At 38.3% G+C, this 13,021-nt stretch overlaps 1 protein-coding gene across 7 annotated transcripts in view; it reads left to right on the top strand.

Moving 5' to 3' along the window:
* F8 (coagulation factor VIII) overlaps positions 1-11,759 on the top strand; it is a 212,395-nt gene extending 200,636 nt beyond the window's left edge. For 4 of the 7 annotated variants that reach the window (XM_006527790.4, XM_006527792.4, XM_006527791.4 and 1 more), the window contains one exon: positions 9,093-11,759. In XM_006527790.4, the coding sequence (XP_006527853.1) occupies positions 9,093-9,248 (156 nt within the window). In that variant the 3' untranslated portion in view covers positions 9,249-11,759. The remainder of the gene's footprint in view (positions 1-9,092) is intronic. The other 3 variants (NM_001161374.1, NM_001161373.1, NM_007977.2) reach the window with 1 other exon arrangement.
* Positions 11,760-13,021: the final 1,262 nt, after the last annotated feature.

The following is a 13,021-nucleotide window of genomic DNA, read 5'->3' as shown; positions in this document are numbered from 1 at the left end:
GATTTTAATATTTTCAACTGTTAATATTCAACAAACAGAATAAAATTTTAAATTATATTTCATTGTTATGTCTCCCTTTTCATTTCTGATTTTATAAATTTGACTACTGTCTCTGTGCCCTCTGGTTAATCTAGCTAAAGGTTTATCTATCTTATTGATTTTCTCAAAAAAAAAAAACAGCTCCTAGTTTGCTTGATTCTTTGTATAGTTCTTTTTGTTTCTATTTGGTTGATTTCAGCCCTGAGTTTGATTATTTGCTGCGGTCTACTCCTCTTGGGTGTATTTGCTTCATTTTGTTCTAGAACTTTAAGGTATGTTATCAAGCTGCTAGGGTATACTCTGTCCAAACTAATTTTTTCTTTATTTCTTCCTTGATCAAGTTATCATTGAGTACATAGTTTTTCAGCTTCCATGTGTATGTGTGCTTTCCATTGTTTTTGTTGTAATTTAAGACCATTAAAGAATATATCTAGCCCTTCTGGTCAGCGCCAACACCTACGCATCTTGGGCGCGGAGTCTGCGGACACACCCAAGGTCCGCACAGGACTCTCCATGGGATCTTAGGACCTCTGGTGAGTGGAAAACAACAGCTGCTCCAATCCAATCTCGTGGGACCTGAGACAGCATTAATTAAGGAAGCAGAAAACCCGGCCTGACCAGGGTCACAAGTCCCTTCCAGACGGCACCAGCACCAACACCGGGGCACCTTGGGCGCAGAGTCTGCGGACACCCCCATGGTCACAGAGGACTCTCCAAGGGATCTTAGGACCTCTGGTGACTAGAACACAACTTCTGCCAGGAGGCAGGTTCGAACACCAGATATCTGGGCACCTTCCCTGCAAGAGGAGAGCTTGCCTGCAGAGAGTACTCTGACCACTGAAATTCAGGAGAGAGCTAGTCTCCCAGGTCTGCTGATAGAGGCTAACATAATCACCTGAGGAACAAGCTCTAACCAGAGCCAACTATAACAACTAACTCCAGAGATTACCAGATGGCAAAAGACAAATGTAAGAATCTTACTAACAGAAACCAAGACCACTCACCATCATCAGAACGTAGCACATCCACCCCACACAGTCCTGGGAACCCCAAAATACCCAACAAGATAGACCCGGATTTAAAAGCATATCTCATGATGATGGTAGAGGATATCAAGAAGGAATTTAATAATTCACTTAAGGGAATACAGGAGAACACTGCTAAACAGGTAGAAGACCTTAAAAAGGAAGCACAAAAATCCCTTAAAGAATTGCAGGAAAACACGACCAAACAGGTGATGGAATTGAATAAAACCATCCAAGACCTAAAAAGGGAAGTAGACACAATGAAGAAAACCCAAAGTGAGGCAACGCTGGAGATAGAAACCCTAAGAAAGAAATCTGGAACCATAGATGCCAGCATCAGCAACAGAATACAAGAGATGGAAGAGAGAATCTCAGGTGCAGAAGATTCCATAGAGAACATCGGCACAACAATCAAAGAAAATGGAAAATGCAAAAAGATCCTAACTCAAAACATCCAGGAAATCCAGGATACAATGAGAAGACCAAACCTACGCATAATAGGAGTGGATGAGAATGAAGATTTTCAACTCAAAGGACCAGCAAACATCTTCAACAAAATTATTGAAGAAAACTTCCCAAATCTAAAGAAAGAGATGCCCATGAACATACAAGAAGCCTACAGAACTCCAAATAGACTGGACCAGAAAAGAAATTCCTCCCGACACATAATAATCAGAACAACAAATACACTGAATAAAGATAGAATATTAAAAGCAGTAAGGGAAAAAGGTCAAGTAACATATAAAGGCAGGCCTATCAGAATTACACCAGATTTTTCACCAGAGACTATGAAAGCAAGAAGATCATGGACAGATGTTATACAGACACAAAGAGAACACAAATGCCAGCCCAGGGTACTATACTCAGCCAAACTCTCAATTACCATGGAGGGAGAAAACAAAGTATTTCACGACAAAACCAAATTCACACATTATCTGTCCATGAATCCAGCCCTTCAAAGGGTAATGACAGAAAAAAAAAAAAAAAAAAAAAACAATACAAGGACGGAAACCACGCCATAGAAAAAGCAAGAAAGTAATCCTTCAACAATTCAAAAAGAAGACAGCCACAAGAACAGAATGCCAACTCTAACAACAAAAATAATAGGAAGCAACAATTACTTTTCCTTAATATCTCTTAATATCAATGGACTCAATTCCCCAATAATTATTTTTATTAGGTATTTAGCTCATTTACATTTCCAATGCTATACCAAAAGTCCCCCATACCCACCCACCCCCACTCCCCTACCCACCCACTCCCCCTTTTTGGCCCTGGCGTTGCCCTGTACTGGGGCATATAAAGTTTGCGTGTCCAATGGGCCTCTCTTTCCAGTGATGGCCGACGAGGCCATCTTTTGATACATATGCAGCTAGAGTCAAGAGCTCCGGGATACTGGTTAGTTCATTATGTTGTTCCGCCTATAGAGTTGCAGATCCCTTTAGCTCCTTGGGTACTTTCTCTAGCTCCTCCATTGGGAGCCCTGTGATACATCAATTAGCTGACTGTGAGCATCCACTTCTGTGTTTGCTAGGCCCTGGAATAGTCTCACAAGAGACAGCTACATCTGGGTCCTTTCGATAAAATCTTGCTAGTGTATGCAATGGTGTCAGCGTTTGGATGCTGATTATGGGGTGGATCCCTGGATATGGCAGTCTCTACATGGACCATCCTTTCATCTCAGCTCCAAACTTTGTCTCTGTAACTCCTTCCCAGGGTGTTTTGTTCCCACTTCTAAGGAGGGGCATAGTGTCCACACTTCAGTCTTCATTTTTCTTGAGTTTCATGTGTTTAGGAAATTGTATCTTATATCTTGGGTATCCTAGGTTTTGGGCTAATATTCACTTATCAGTGAGTACATATTGTGTGAGTTCCTTTGTGAATGTGTTACCTCACTCAGGATGATGCCCTCCAGGTCCATCCATTTGGCTAGGAATTTCATAAATTCATTCTTTTTAATAGCTGAGTAGTACTCCATTGTGTAGATGTACCACATTTTCTGTATCCATTCCTCTGTTGAGGGGCATCTGGGTTCTTTCCAGCTTCTGGCTATTATAAATAAGGCTGCTATGAACATAGTGGAGCATGTGTCCTTCTTACCAGTTGGGGCATCTTCTGGATATATGCCCAGGAGAGGTATTGCTGGATCCTCCAGTAGTACTATGTCCAATTTTCTGAGGAACCGCCAGACTGATTTCCAGAGTGGTTGTACAAGCCTGCAATCCCACCAACAATGGAGGAGTGTTCCTCTTTCTCCACATCCACGCCAGCATCTGCTGTCACCTGAATTTTTGATCTTAGCCATTCTGACTGGTGTGAGGTGGAATCTCAGGGTTGTTTTGATTTGCATTTCCCTGATGATTAAGGATGTTGAACATTTTTTCAGGTGCATCTCTGCCATTCGGTATTCCTCAGGTGAGAATTCTTTGTTCAGTTCTGAGCCCCATTTTTAAATGGGGTTATTTGATTTTCTGAAGTCCACCTTCTTGAGTTCTTTATATATGTTGGATATTAGTCCCCTATCTGATTTAGGATAGGTAAAGATCCTTTCCCAATCTGTTGGTGGTCTTTTTGTCTTATTGACGGTGTCTTTTGCCTTGCAGAAACTTTGGAGTTTCATTAGGTCCCATTTGTCAATTCTCGATCTTACAGCACAAGCCATTGCTGTTCTGTTCAGGAATTTTTCCCCTGTGCCCATATCTTCAAGGCTTTTCCCCACTTTCTCCTCTATAAGTTTCAGTGTCTCTGGTTTTATGTGAAGTTCCTTGATCCACTTAGATTTGACCTTAGTACAAGGAGATAAGTATGGATCGATTCCCATTCTTCTACATGATAACAACCAGTTGTGCCAGCACCAATTGTTGAAAATGCTATCTTTCTTCCACTGGATGGTTTTAGCTCCCTTGTCGAAGATCAAGTGACCATAGGTGTGTGGGTTCATTTCTGGGTCTTCAATTCTATTCCATTGGTCTACTGGTCTGTCTCTATACCAGTACCGTGCAGTTTTTATCACAATTGCTCTGTAGTAAAGCTTTAGGTCAGGCATGGTGATTCCACCAGAGGTTCTTTTATCCTTGAGAAGACTTTTTGCTATCCTAGGTTTTTTGTTATTCCAGATGAATTTGCAAATTGCTCCTTCTAATTCGTTGAAGAATTGAGTTGGAATTTTGATGGGGATTGCATTGAATCTGTAGATTGCTTTTGGCAAGATAGCCATTTTTACAATGTTGATCCTGCCAATCCATGAGCATGGGAGATCTTTCCATCTTCTGAGATCTTCTTTAATTTCTTTCTTCAGAGATTTGAAGTTTTTATCATATAGATCTTTCACTTCCTTAGTTAGAGTCACGCCAAGATATTTTATATTATTTGTGACTATTGAGAAGGGTGTTGTTTCCCTAATTTCTTTCTCAGCCTGTTTATTCTTTGTATAGAGAAAGGCCATTGACTTGTTGGAGTTTATTTTATATCCAGCTACTATTCCAGGGATGCAGGGATGGTTTAATATACAGAAATTCATCAACGTAATCCATTATATTAAAAAACCCGAAAGACAAAAACCATATGATCATCTCCTTAGACTGGGAGAAAGCATTTGACAAAATCCAACACCCATTCATGATAAAATCTTGGAAAGATCAGAAATTCAAGTCCCATACCTAAACATGATAAAAGCAATTTACAGCAAACCAGTAGCCAACATCAAAGTAAATGGTGAGAAGCTGGAAGCAATCCCACTAAAATCAGGGACTAGATAAGGCTGCCTACTTTCTCCCTACCTATTCGACATTGTACTTGAAGTCCTAGCCAGAGCAATTAGACAACAAAAGGAGATCAAGTGGATACAAATTGGAAAGGAAGAAGTCAAAATATCACTTTTTGCAGATGATATGATAGTATATATAAGTGACCCTAAAAATTCCACCATAGAACTCCTAAATCTGATAAACAGCTTCAGTGAAGTAGCTGGATATAAAATTAACTCAAACAAGTCAATGGCCTTTCTCTACACAAAGAATAAACAGGCTGAGAATGAAATTAGGGAAACAACACCCTTCTCAATAGTCACAAATAATATAAAATACCTTGGCGTGACTCTAACTAAGGAAGTGAAAGATTTGTATGATAAGAACTTTAAGTCTCTGAAGAAAGAAATTAAAGAAGATCTCAGAAGATGGAAAGATCTCCCATGCTCATGGATTGGCAGGATCAACATTGTAAAAATGGCTATCTTGCCAAAAGCAATCTACAGATTCAATGTAATCCCCATCAAAATTCCAACTCAATTCTTCAATGAATTAGAAAGAGCAATCTGCAAATTCATCTGGAATAACAAAAAAACCTATGATAGCAAAAACTCTTCTCAACGATAAAAGAACCTCTGGTGGAATCACCATGCCTGACCTAAAGCTGTACTACAGAGCAATTGTGATAAAAACTGCATGGTACTGGTATAGTGACAGACAAGTAGACCAATGGAATAGAATTGAAGACCCAGAAATGAACCCACACACCTATGGTCACTTGATCTTTGACAAGAGAGCAAAAACCATCCAGTGGAAAAAAGACAGCATTTTCAACAAATGATGCTGGCACAACTGGTGGTTATCATTTAGAAGAATGCGAGTTGATCCATTCCTATCTCCTTGTATTAAGGTCAAATCTAAGTGGATCAAGGAACTCCACATATAACCAGAGACACTGAAACTTATAGAGGAGAAAGTGGGGAAAAGCCTCGAAGATATGGTCACAGGGGAAAAAATTCCTGAATAGAACAGCAATGGCTGGTGCTATAAGATGGAGAATTGACAAATGGGACCTCATAAAACTGCAAATGGCTGGTGCTATAAGATGGAGAATTGACAAATGGGACCTCATAAAACTGCAACGCCAGGGCCAAAAAGGGGGAGTGGGTGGGTAGGGGAGTGGGGGTGTGTGGCTATGGGGGACTTTTGGTATAGCATTGGAAATGTAAATGATGTAAATACCTAATAAAAAATGGAAAAGAAAAAAAAACTGCAAAGCTTCTGTAAGGCAAAAGACACCGTCAATAAGACAAAAAGGCCGCCAACAGATTGGGAAAGTATCTTTACCTATCCTAAATCAGATAGGGGACTAATATCCAATATATATAAAGAACTCAAGAAGGTGGACTCCAGAAAATCAAATAACACCATTAAAAAATGGAGCTAGGAGCTAAACAAAGAATTCTCTCCTGAGGAATACCGAATGTCTGAGAAGCACCTGAAAAAATGTTCAGCATCCTTAATCGTCAGGGAAATGCAAATCAAAACAGCCCTGAGATTCCATCTCACACCACTCAGAATGGCTAAGATCAAAAATTCAGGTGGCAGCAGATGCTGGCGAGGATGTGGAGAAAGAGGAACACTCCTCCATTGTTTTGGGATTGCAAGCTTGTACAACCACTCTGGAAATCAGTCTGGAGGTTCCTCAGAAAATGGAACATAGTTCTACTGGAGGATCCCGCAATACCTCTCCTGGGCATCTATATCCAGAAGATGTTCCAACTGGTAAGAAAGACACATGCTCCACTATGTTCATAGCAGCCTTATTTATAATAGCTAGAAGCTGGAAAGAACCCAGATGCCCCTCAACAGAGGAATGGATACAGAAAATGTGGTACATTTACACAATGGAGTACTACTCAGCTATTCAAAAGAATGAATTTATGAAATTCCTAGGCAAATGGTTGAACCTGGAGGGCATCATCCTGAGTGAGATAACCCAATCACAAAAGAACTCACATGATATGTTCTCACTGATAAGTGGATATTAGCCCAGAAACTTAGAATACCCAAGATATAAGATACAGTTTGCGAAACACATGAAACTTAATAAGAATGAAGACCAAAGTGTGGACACTTTGCCCCTTCATGGAAATGGGAACAAAACACCCATGGAAGGAGTTACAGAGACAAATCTGGAGCTGAGACAAAAGGATGGACCATCTAGAGACCGCCATATCCAGGGATCCATCCCATAATCAGCCTCCAAACGCTGACACCATTCCATACACTAACAAGATTTTGCTGAAAGGACCCTGATATAGCTGTCTCTTGTGAGACTATGCCGGGGCCTAGCAAACACAGAAGTGGATGCTCACAGTCAGCTATTGGATGGATCACAGGGCCCCCAATGGAGGAGCTATAGAAAGTACCCAAGGAGCTAAAGGGAACTGCACCCTTATAGGTGGAACAACAATATGAACTAACCAGTACCCCGGAGCTCTTGTCTCTAGCTGCATATGCATCAAAAGATGGCCTAGTTGGCCATCTCTGGAAAGAGAGGCCCATTGGTCATGCAAACTTTATATGCCCCAGTACAGGGGAACGCCAGGGCCAAAAAGTGGGAGTGGGTGGGTAGGGGAGCGGGGGGAGGGTATGGGGGACTTTTCGGATAGCATTGGAAATGTAAATGTGGGAAATACCTAATAAAAAATATTTAAAAAAAAAACCTAGCTCCCAGCATGCTTTCAAAGGACATCTTCTGTCTTTCCTGGATCACCACAGTGAAGTATTACAGTTGTACAGTTTCCCAATCTGGCCTTGGCTTGCTCAGGTAAAACTTTGTTATATATTTTGTAAGGCATAGATTCTATATTGTAATGTCCAATGCAAAAGAAAAAATTAATGAAATTGTAAATTTTATTGTTTTAACATGTATGCATGTTTAATGATGTTTACATTTTGAAGTAAAATTTATGTTTCATTAAAAAAAAAGAAAATATCTAATAAAAAAAAAAGACCATCCTTAGTCTGTGGTGATCTGAGAGGGTACATGGGATTATTTAAATCTTCTTGTATCTGTTGAGGCCTGTTTTGTGACCAATTATATGGTCAATTTTCGAGAAAGTACCATGAGGTGCTGAGAAGAAGGTATATACTTTTGCTTTTGATGAAATGTTCTATAAATATCTGTTAGATCCATTTGGTTCATACCTTAAGTTAGTTTCACTGTGACTCTGTTTAGTTTTGTTTCCATGATCTGTCCATTGATGAGAGTGGGGTGTTGAAGTCTCCCACTATTATCCCACTATTACACATGAGCTGCAATGTGTGTTTTGAGCTTTACTACAGTTTCTTTAATGAATGTGGCTGCCCTTGTATTTGGAGCATAGATATTCAGAATTAAGAGTTCATTTTGGAAGATTTTACCTTTGACGAGTATGAAGTGCCCCTCCTTTTCTTTCCTGATAACTTTGGGTTGGAAGTCAATTTTATTCAATATTAGAATGGCTATTCCAGCTTGTTTCTTCAGACTGTTTGCACTTCAGAGTTGGCACTATCCAATAACTAAACAAGACAATTGTGTCTATAATGTAAAATAGGGGGAAAGTAGTGGGAGGTGAGATCAGAGTGGCCAGCAACCATATCTTTCAAGGCTTGGAGGTCAGAATGAGTATGGATTTCATTCTAAGTGTTGTGGAAGATTTTGTTTTGGAGGAAGGAGGTATGAATGTTTTGCTTATGTGTGTGTCTTTGCACCACATGCATTCAGTGCTCAAGGAAGCCAGAAAAGAGTGGTGAATCTCTTGGAACTTGAGTTACGAACAGTGAGAGTTTGCTTGCAGTTGCTAGAAATTGAACCTAAGTCCTCTGGAAAAGTAGTCAGTGCTTTTGACCACTGAACCATCCCCATCCCCATGATAGATGATTTTAAGCAGGAATGTGGCACCTCTGGGTTTACATATTGAGAAGCTTTTTTCTAGGTATTCCCTAAGGGGGCCAAAGTTAGAGAACCAATTAAATTGACATTTCTAGGTTAAGAGATAGACCAAGCCTCAGTAGTTTTAAGAAGCTCCCTAGGAAAGTAATTTCAGCTTGTGTGTTGTGATAAGCATTGTGACAGATCCAAAGAGGAGAAAGGATCATGAGAAAGAGAAACCATGAATGAGTGACTGACCAAGCAGGGGGCTAATTAACTTGAAGCTTCTAGCAAGAATGTGGTGTTATAAATGGTATATTTTTCTTGTCAGTCAGTTAATACATGCTGTCTATCCTCTTTCAGGTTTTTCAGGGGAATCAGGACTCATCCACACCTATGATGAATTCTCTAGACCCACCATTACTCACTCGCTATCTTCGAATTCACCCCCAGATCTGGGAGCACCAAATTGCTCTGAGGCTTGAGATTCTAGGATGTGAGGCCCAGCAGCAATACTGAGGTAGCCTCTGCATCACCTGCTTATTCCCCTTCCTCAGCTCAAAGATTGTCTTAATGTTTTATTGCTGTGAAGAGACACTATGACCATGGCAACTCTTATAAAATAAAGCATTTAATCAGGGCTTACTTATAGTTTAAAAGGTTTCGTCCATTATCATTGTGGGAAACATAGTGGCACACAAACAGACATGGTGCTGGAGAAGTTGCTGAGAGTTCTATATCTGGATCCACAGATATAGCAGGAAGAGAAAGACACTGGGACTGACTTGGGCTTTTTAAACTTCAAAGTCTACCCCCCAGTGACACATTCCTTCGACATGCCCATACCCATTCAAACAAGGCCACTTCTAATCTTTCTCTGTAGTGTCCCCCCTGATGACTAAGCATTCAATTTTATGAGCCTGTGGGGACCATTATTATTCAAACCACAAGGATATTCCTTCACCAATTCAAGACCACCATCCCTCTTAGGCATCTACATTACATACACATTGTTTATACTACCATCATTTTATTTAAAAGAATACAATCATATATCACCCTACTTCTAAATTATTTATTCTGAATTTTCTGAAAACTTAACTTTCAACATTTGAAATGAAAGCTGTGAAGCACCACACTAAATTTTATACTTTCAGTTATCAATATAAGTTATGCACTACCAAACCCCCCAAAAAATCAATAACAGAATCAGAACTAGAAAAACAATTAGCTTTATAACCTCTTAAATAACTCATGTCCATTAACTACATTCATTCATTCCTGGTCCCCTTATATTTAGCCTTTTATGTTCTCTTTTCTTCATGTTATACTGTACCCAAATGTACATTATATCATATATATATATATATGTGTGTGTGTGTGTGTGTGTGTGTATACACATATACATATACATACATACATACACACTATTGGCTAGATTATACATATGAGAGAAAACATACAGATTTTTTTCTTTCTGAGATTATATGGCCTCATTTAATAATATACATTCTAAGACTATGTTCCAGAAAATTTTATCTTCATTTAAACTTTAATTTAAAACCTGGAACACTGAAACTTTTAGGAAAAAGAAAAACACACAAGATACCCTTCAAGATATCAGTACAGGCAAGAACTTTTTAAATAGAACTCCAACACTACAGGAACTAACCCCAAGTATCAAAATATGGGATTATATGAAAAAAATTTTGTGCAGCAAGAGAAACAACCATCAGTTAACATACAGTCCAGAGAATCAAAGACAAATCCTTACCAGCTACACTTCATAAAGGGGCTAATTACTATCCAGGGGCTGGTGAGATGGCTCAGAGGTTAAGAGCACTGACTGTTCTTCCAGAAGTCCTGAGTTCAATTCTCAGTGGCCACTTGGTGGCTCACAACATCTGTAATTGGACCTGATGCCCTTTTCTGGTGTGTCTGAAGACAGCTACAGTGTACATACATAAAATAAATTTTTAAAAAATCATTAAAAAACAAATCTGATAAGTTGAAAAGTTGAAGGTGATGTGGAGAGTAAGCAGCCTTGATTCACTGTTAGTGGAGGTATAAATTAAGGAACCCATTGTGGAAATCAGTTTGGAATTTTTCAAAAATTAAAAATAGAACTACCATATGACTCAGCTGTTTCACTCCTGAACATATACCCAGGAAACTCCATACCCTACCATAAAAATCTTTGTACCTTTATGTTTATCTTGCTTTATTCACTATAGCAAAGAACTAGAGCCAACAGGTGAATGTATAGTAAAAATTTGGTATATACATACATATATATTCATAATGGAATGTTACTTAGCTCTAATGATAATAGTCTTCTAAAGGAGATATTTTTAATATTTCTATAGGAAAGTGCAAACTTTAAAGTTATATTAAAGAGCTTTGCCAAAAACAAACCTTCAACTTCTGTTTTACTCCTTCCTTCCTGCTAAAACAAAAATACAGTGGAAAATTTTATACTATACTTCTGTAGTTGAAATATCAAGGAATCATAAAAAGCGCAACTGTTGAAGACTCCAGTATACATTGCCACATTCTCACCAGAAGCTTGAGGATGTTTCATTGGTCCTTCTTCCTCTATACTTTATTATGATTACACAAGCACATCATGGTAGCAATGACAGTCGACTGAACAGTCAGAGGATGCATTCAAAATTTGCAGCCAAAGCTGATTTGAAAAAATAAGAAGAAAATTTGTCTCAGTCTCAGAAAAGGCAAAAGAACGGATACATTTGTTTCATGCTAGTGCATTTTGTAGTAATCCTACTTGACCCTTCTGTGACTACTTTGGGAACTATAACACAACTATCAAAGTCCACAACTGACAAAACTATAGATGGTATGGTTTTATTTCCTATAAAATTCTAATCACTCAAATCTAACTTAATAATCTGATTTTGATAGTCTTTTCCCATTGATGACGCAGCTCTATTTCTCAGATGCTTCTGGAATCAACTGTTTTTTTTGTTTTAGTTATGAATTAAAATAAAACATTGATGCATACAAATGAAAGCCTTTGAGAATTGTTTTAATACTAGAAATAAAAATGTGAGCAATGAATGGTACTTTAATAGATATTGGCTTTTACAATATTTATACATAAATATTTATAGATAAATAGAGAAGGCATGAAGTTTGGAAGGGATAGGAGGGTAAGGGTGGACCCGGGAGGAGGTAGGTAAGTGTGGGATATGATCAAAATATATTGTGTGCATTGTGAATTTCTCAAAAGAATTAATAAAAATAGTATATGTAAAAACAAAGACATTCACTAGTAGAAAACCCAATTTGGGTATTGTAACAGACTAAATTGAATCCAGAATAAGAAAGTGTGATATATTTTTTGAGAGAAGAGATAAAAATCACAAGTGGAGCTTCAGTCTGTGAGAAGAACCTACAAAGAGTTGGCACACGAGGAGTTGCTATTTAAGAAGGAAGGGAGGGAGGGAAGGAGGAAGGGAAGGAGAGAGAGAAAAATAAATAGATTCTAAAAAATTGATATCTCATTGGCAACAATTGAAGCCAACATATATTCAATGTACTGTAATATACATTGTAAAGTAACTGCATATGTACATTGTAATGTAATTGAATAACTTTTGACCTAAAATTTAAAGAGTATTAGGTAGCAGAGATAGTTCAGTCGTTAGAATGCTGCCTTACAAGCATAAACATCTAAGTTTGATCCCCAGAATTTGCATTAAAAACAAAAGGCTAGACAAAGAGGTTTATGCTTGTAACTAGTTCTGGGGAGGTAGGGATGGGGAATCCTTGGAGCTTACTGGCCAGCCAGCCTAGCCTACTTGGCCAGTTTCAGGGTAGCAGTACACTGTCTCAAAAACAGGTGGATGGTACTTGCAGAACAACACTCAAGGTTGTCCAGTGACCTATACACAGGCACGTACAAGTTCGCTTTCACAAACATGAACATTCACACACATATACAAGATAGAAAGTGTTGATACAATATAGCCATGTCAACAAGTGAAATATAAAAACTTGAAAGACAAATTATCTTTATGCATCCTTTCCACTGTTATAAAAAGACCTGTAGGTGTAAACTATAAAACATAATTTGTGTAGTTCTATAGTTCTTCAAATGAGTTAATTGGATTTATAATTGTATTTAAAATGCCACTTCACAAGAAGGTTAAACAAAGTTCTGCTAATAAATTGAAATTGTTAAAATTTATTAACTAGATTAGTGATGAAAATGAAAGTAAAAAATCAACTAGCCATCTTAACATTTTCTTTCCTTCTATATCATTAGTTTT

This window comes from Mus musculus, chromosome X (genome assembly GCF_000001635.26).
Source record: "Mus musculus strain C57BL/6J chromosome X, GRCm38.p6 C57BL/6J".
Lineage (NCBI taxonomy): Eukaryota > Metazoa > Chordata > Mammalia > Rodentia > Muridae > Mus > Mus musculus.
The sequence above is the reverse complement of the archived record's forward strand: the minus strand, read 5'-3'. Positions and strand labels throughout refer to the sequence as shown.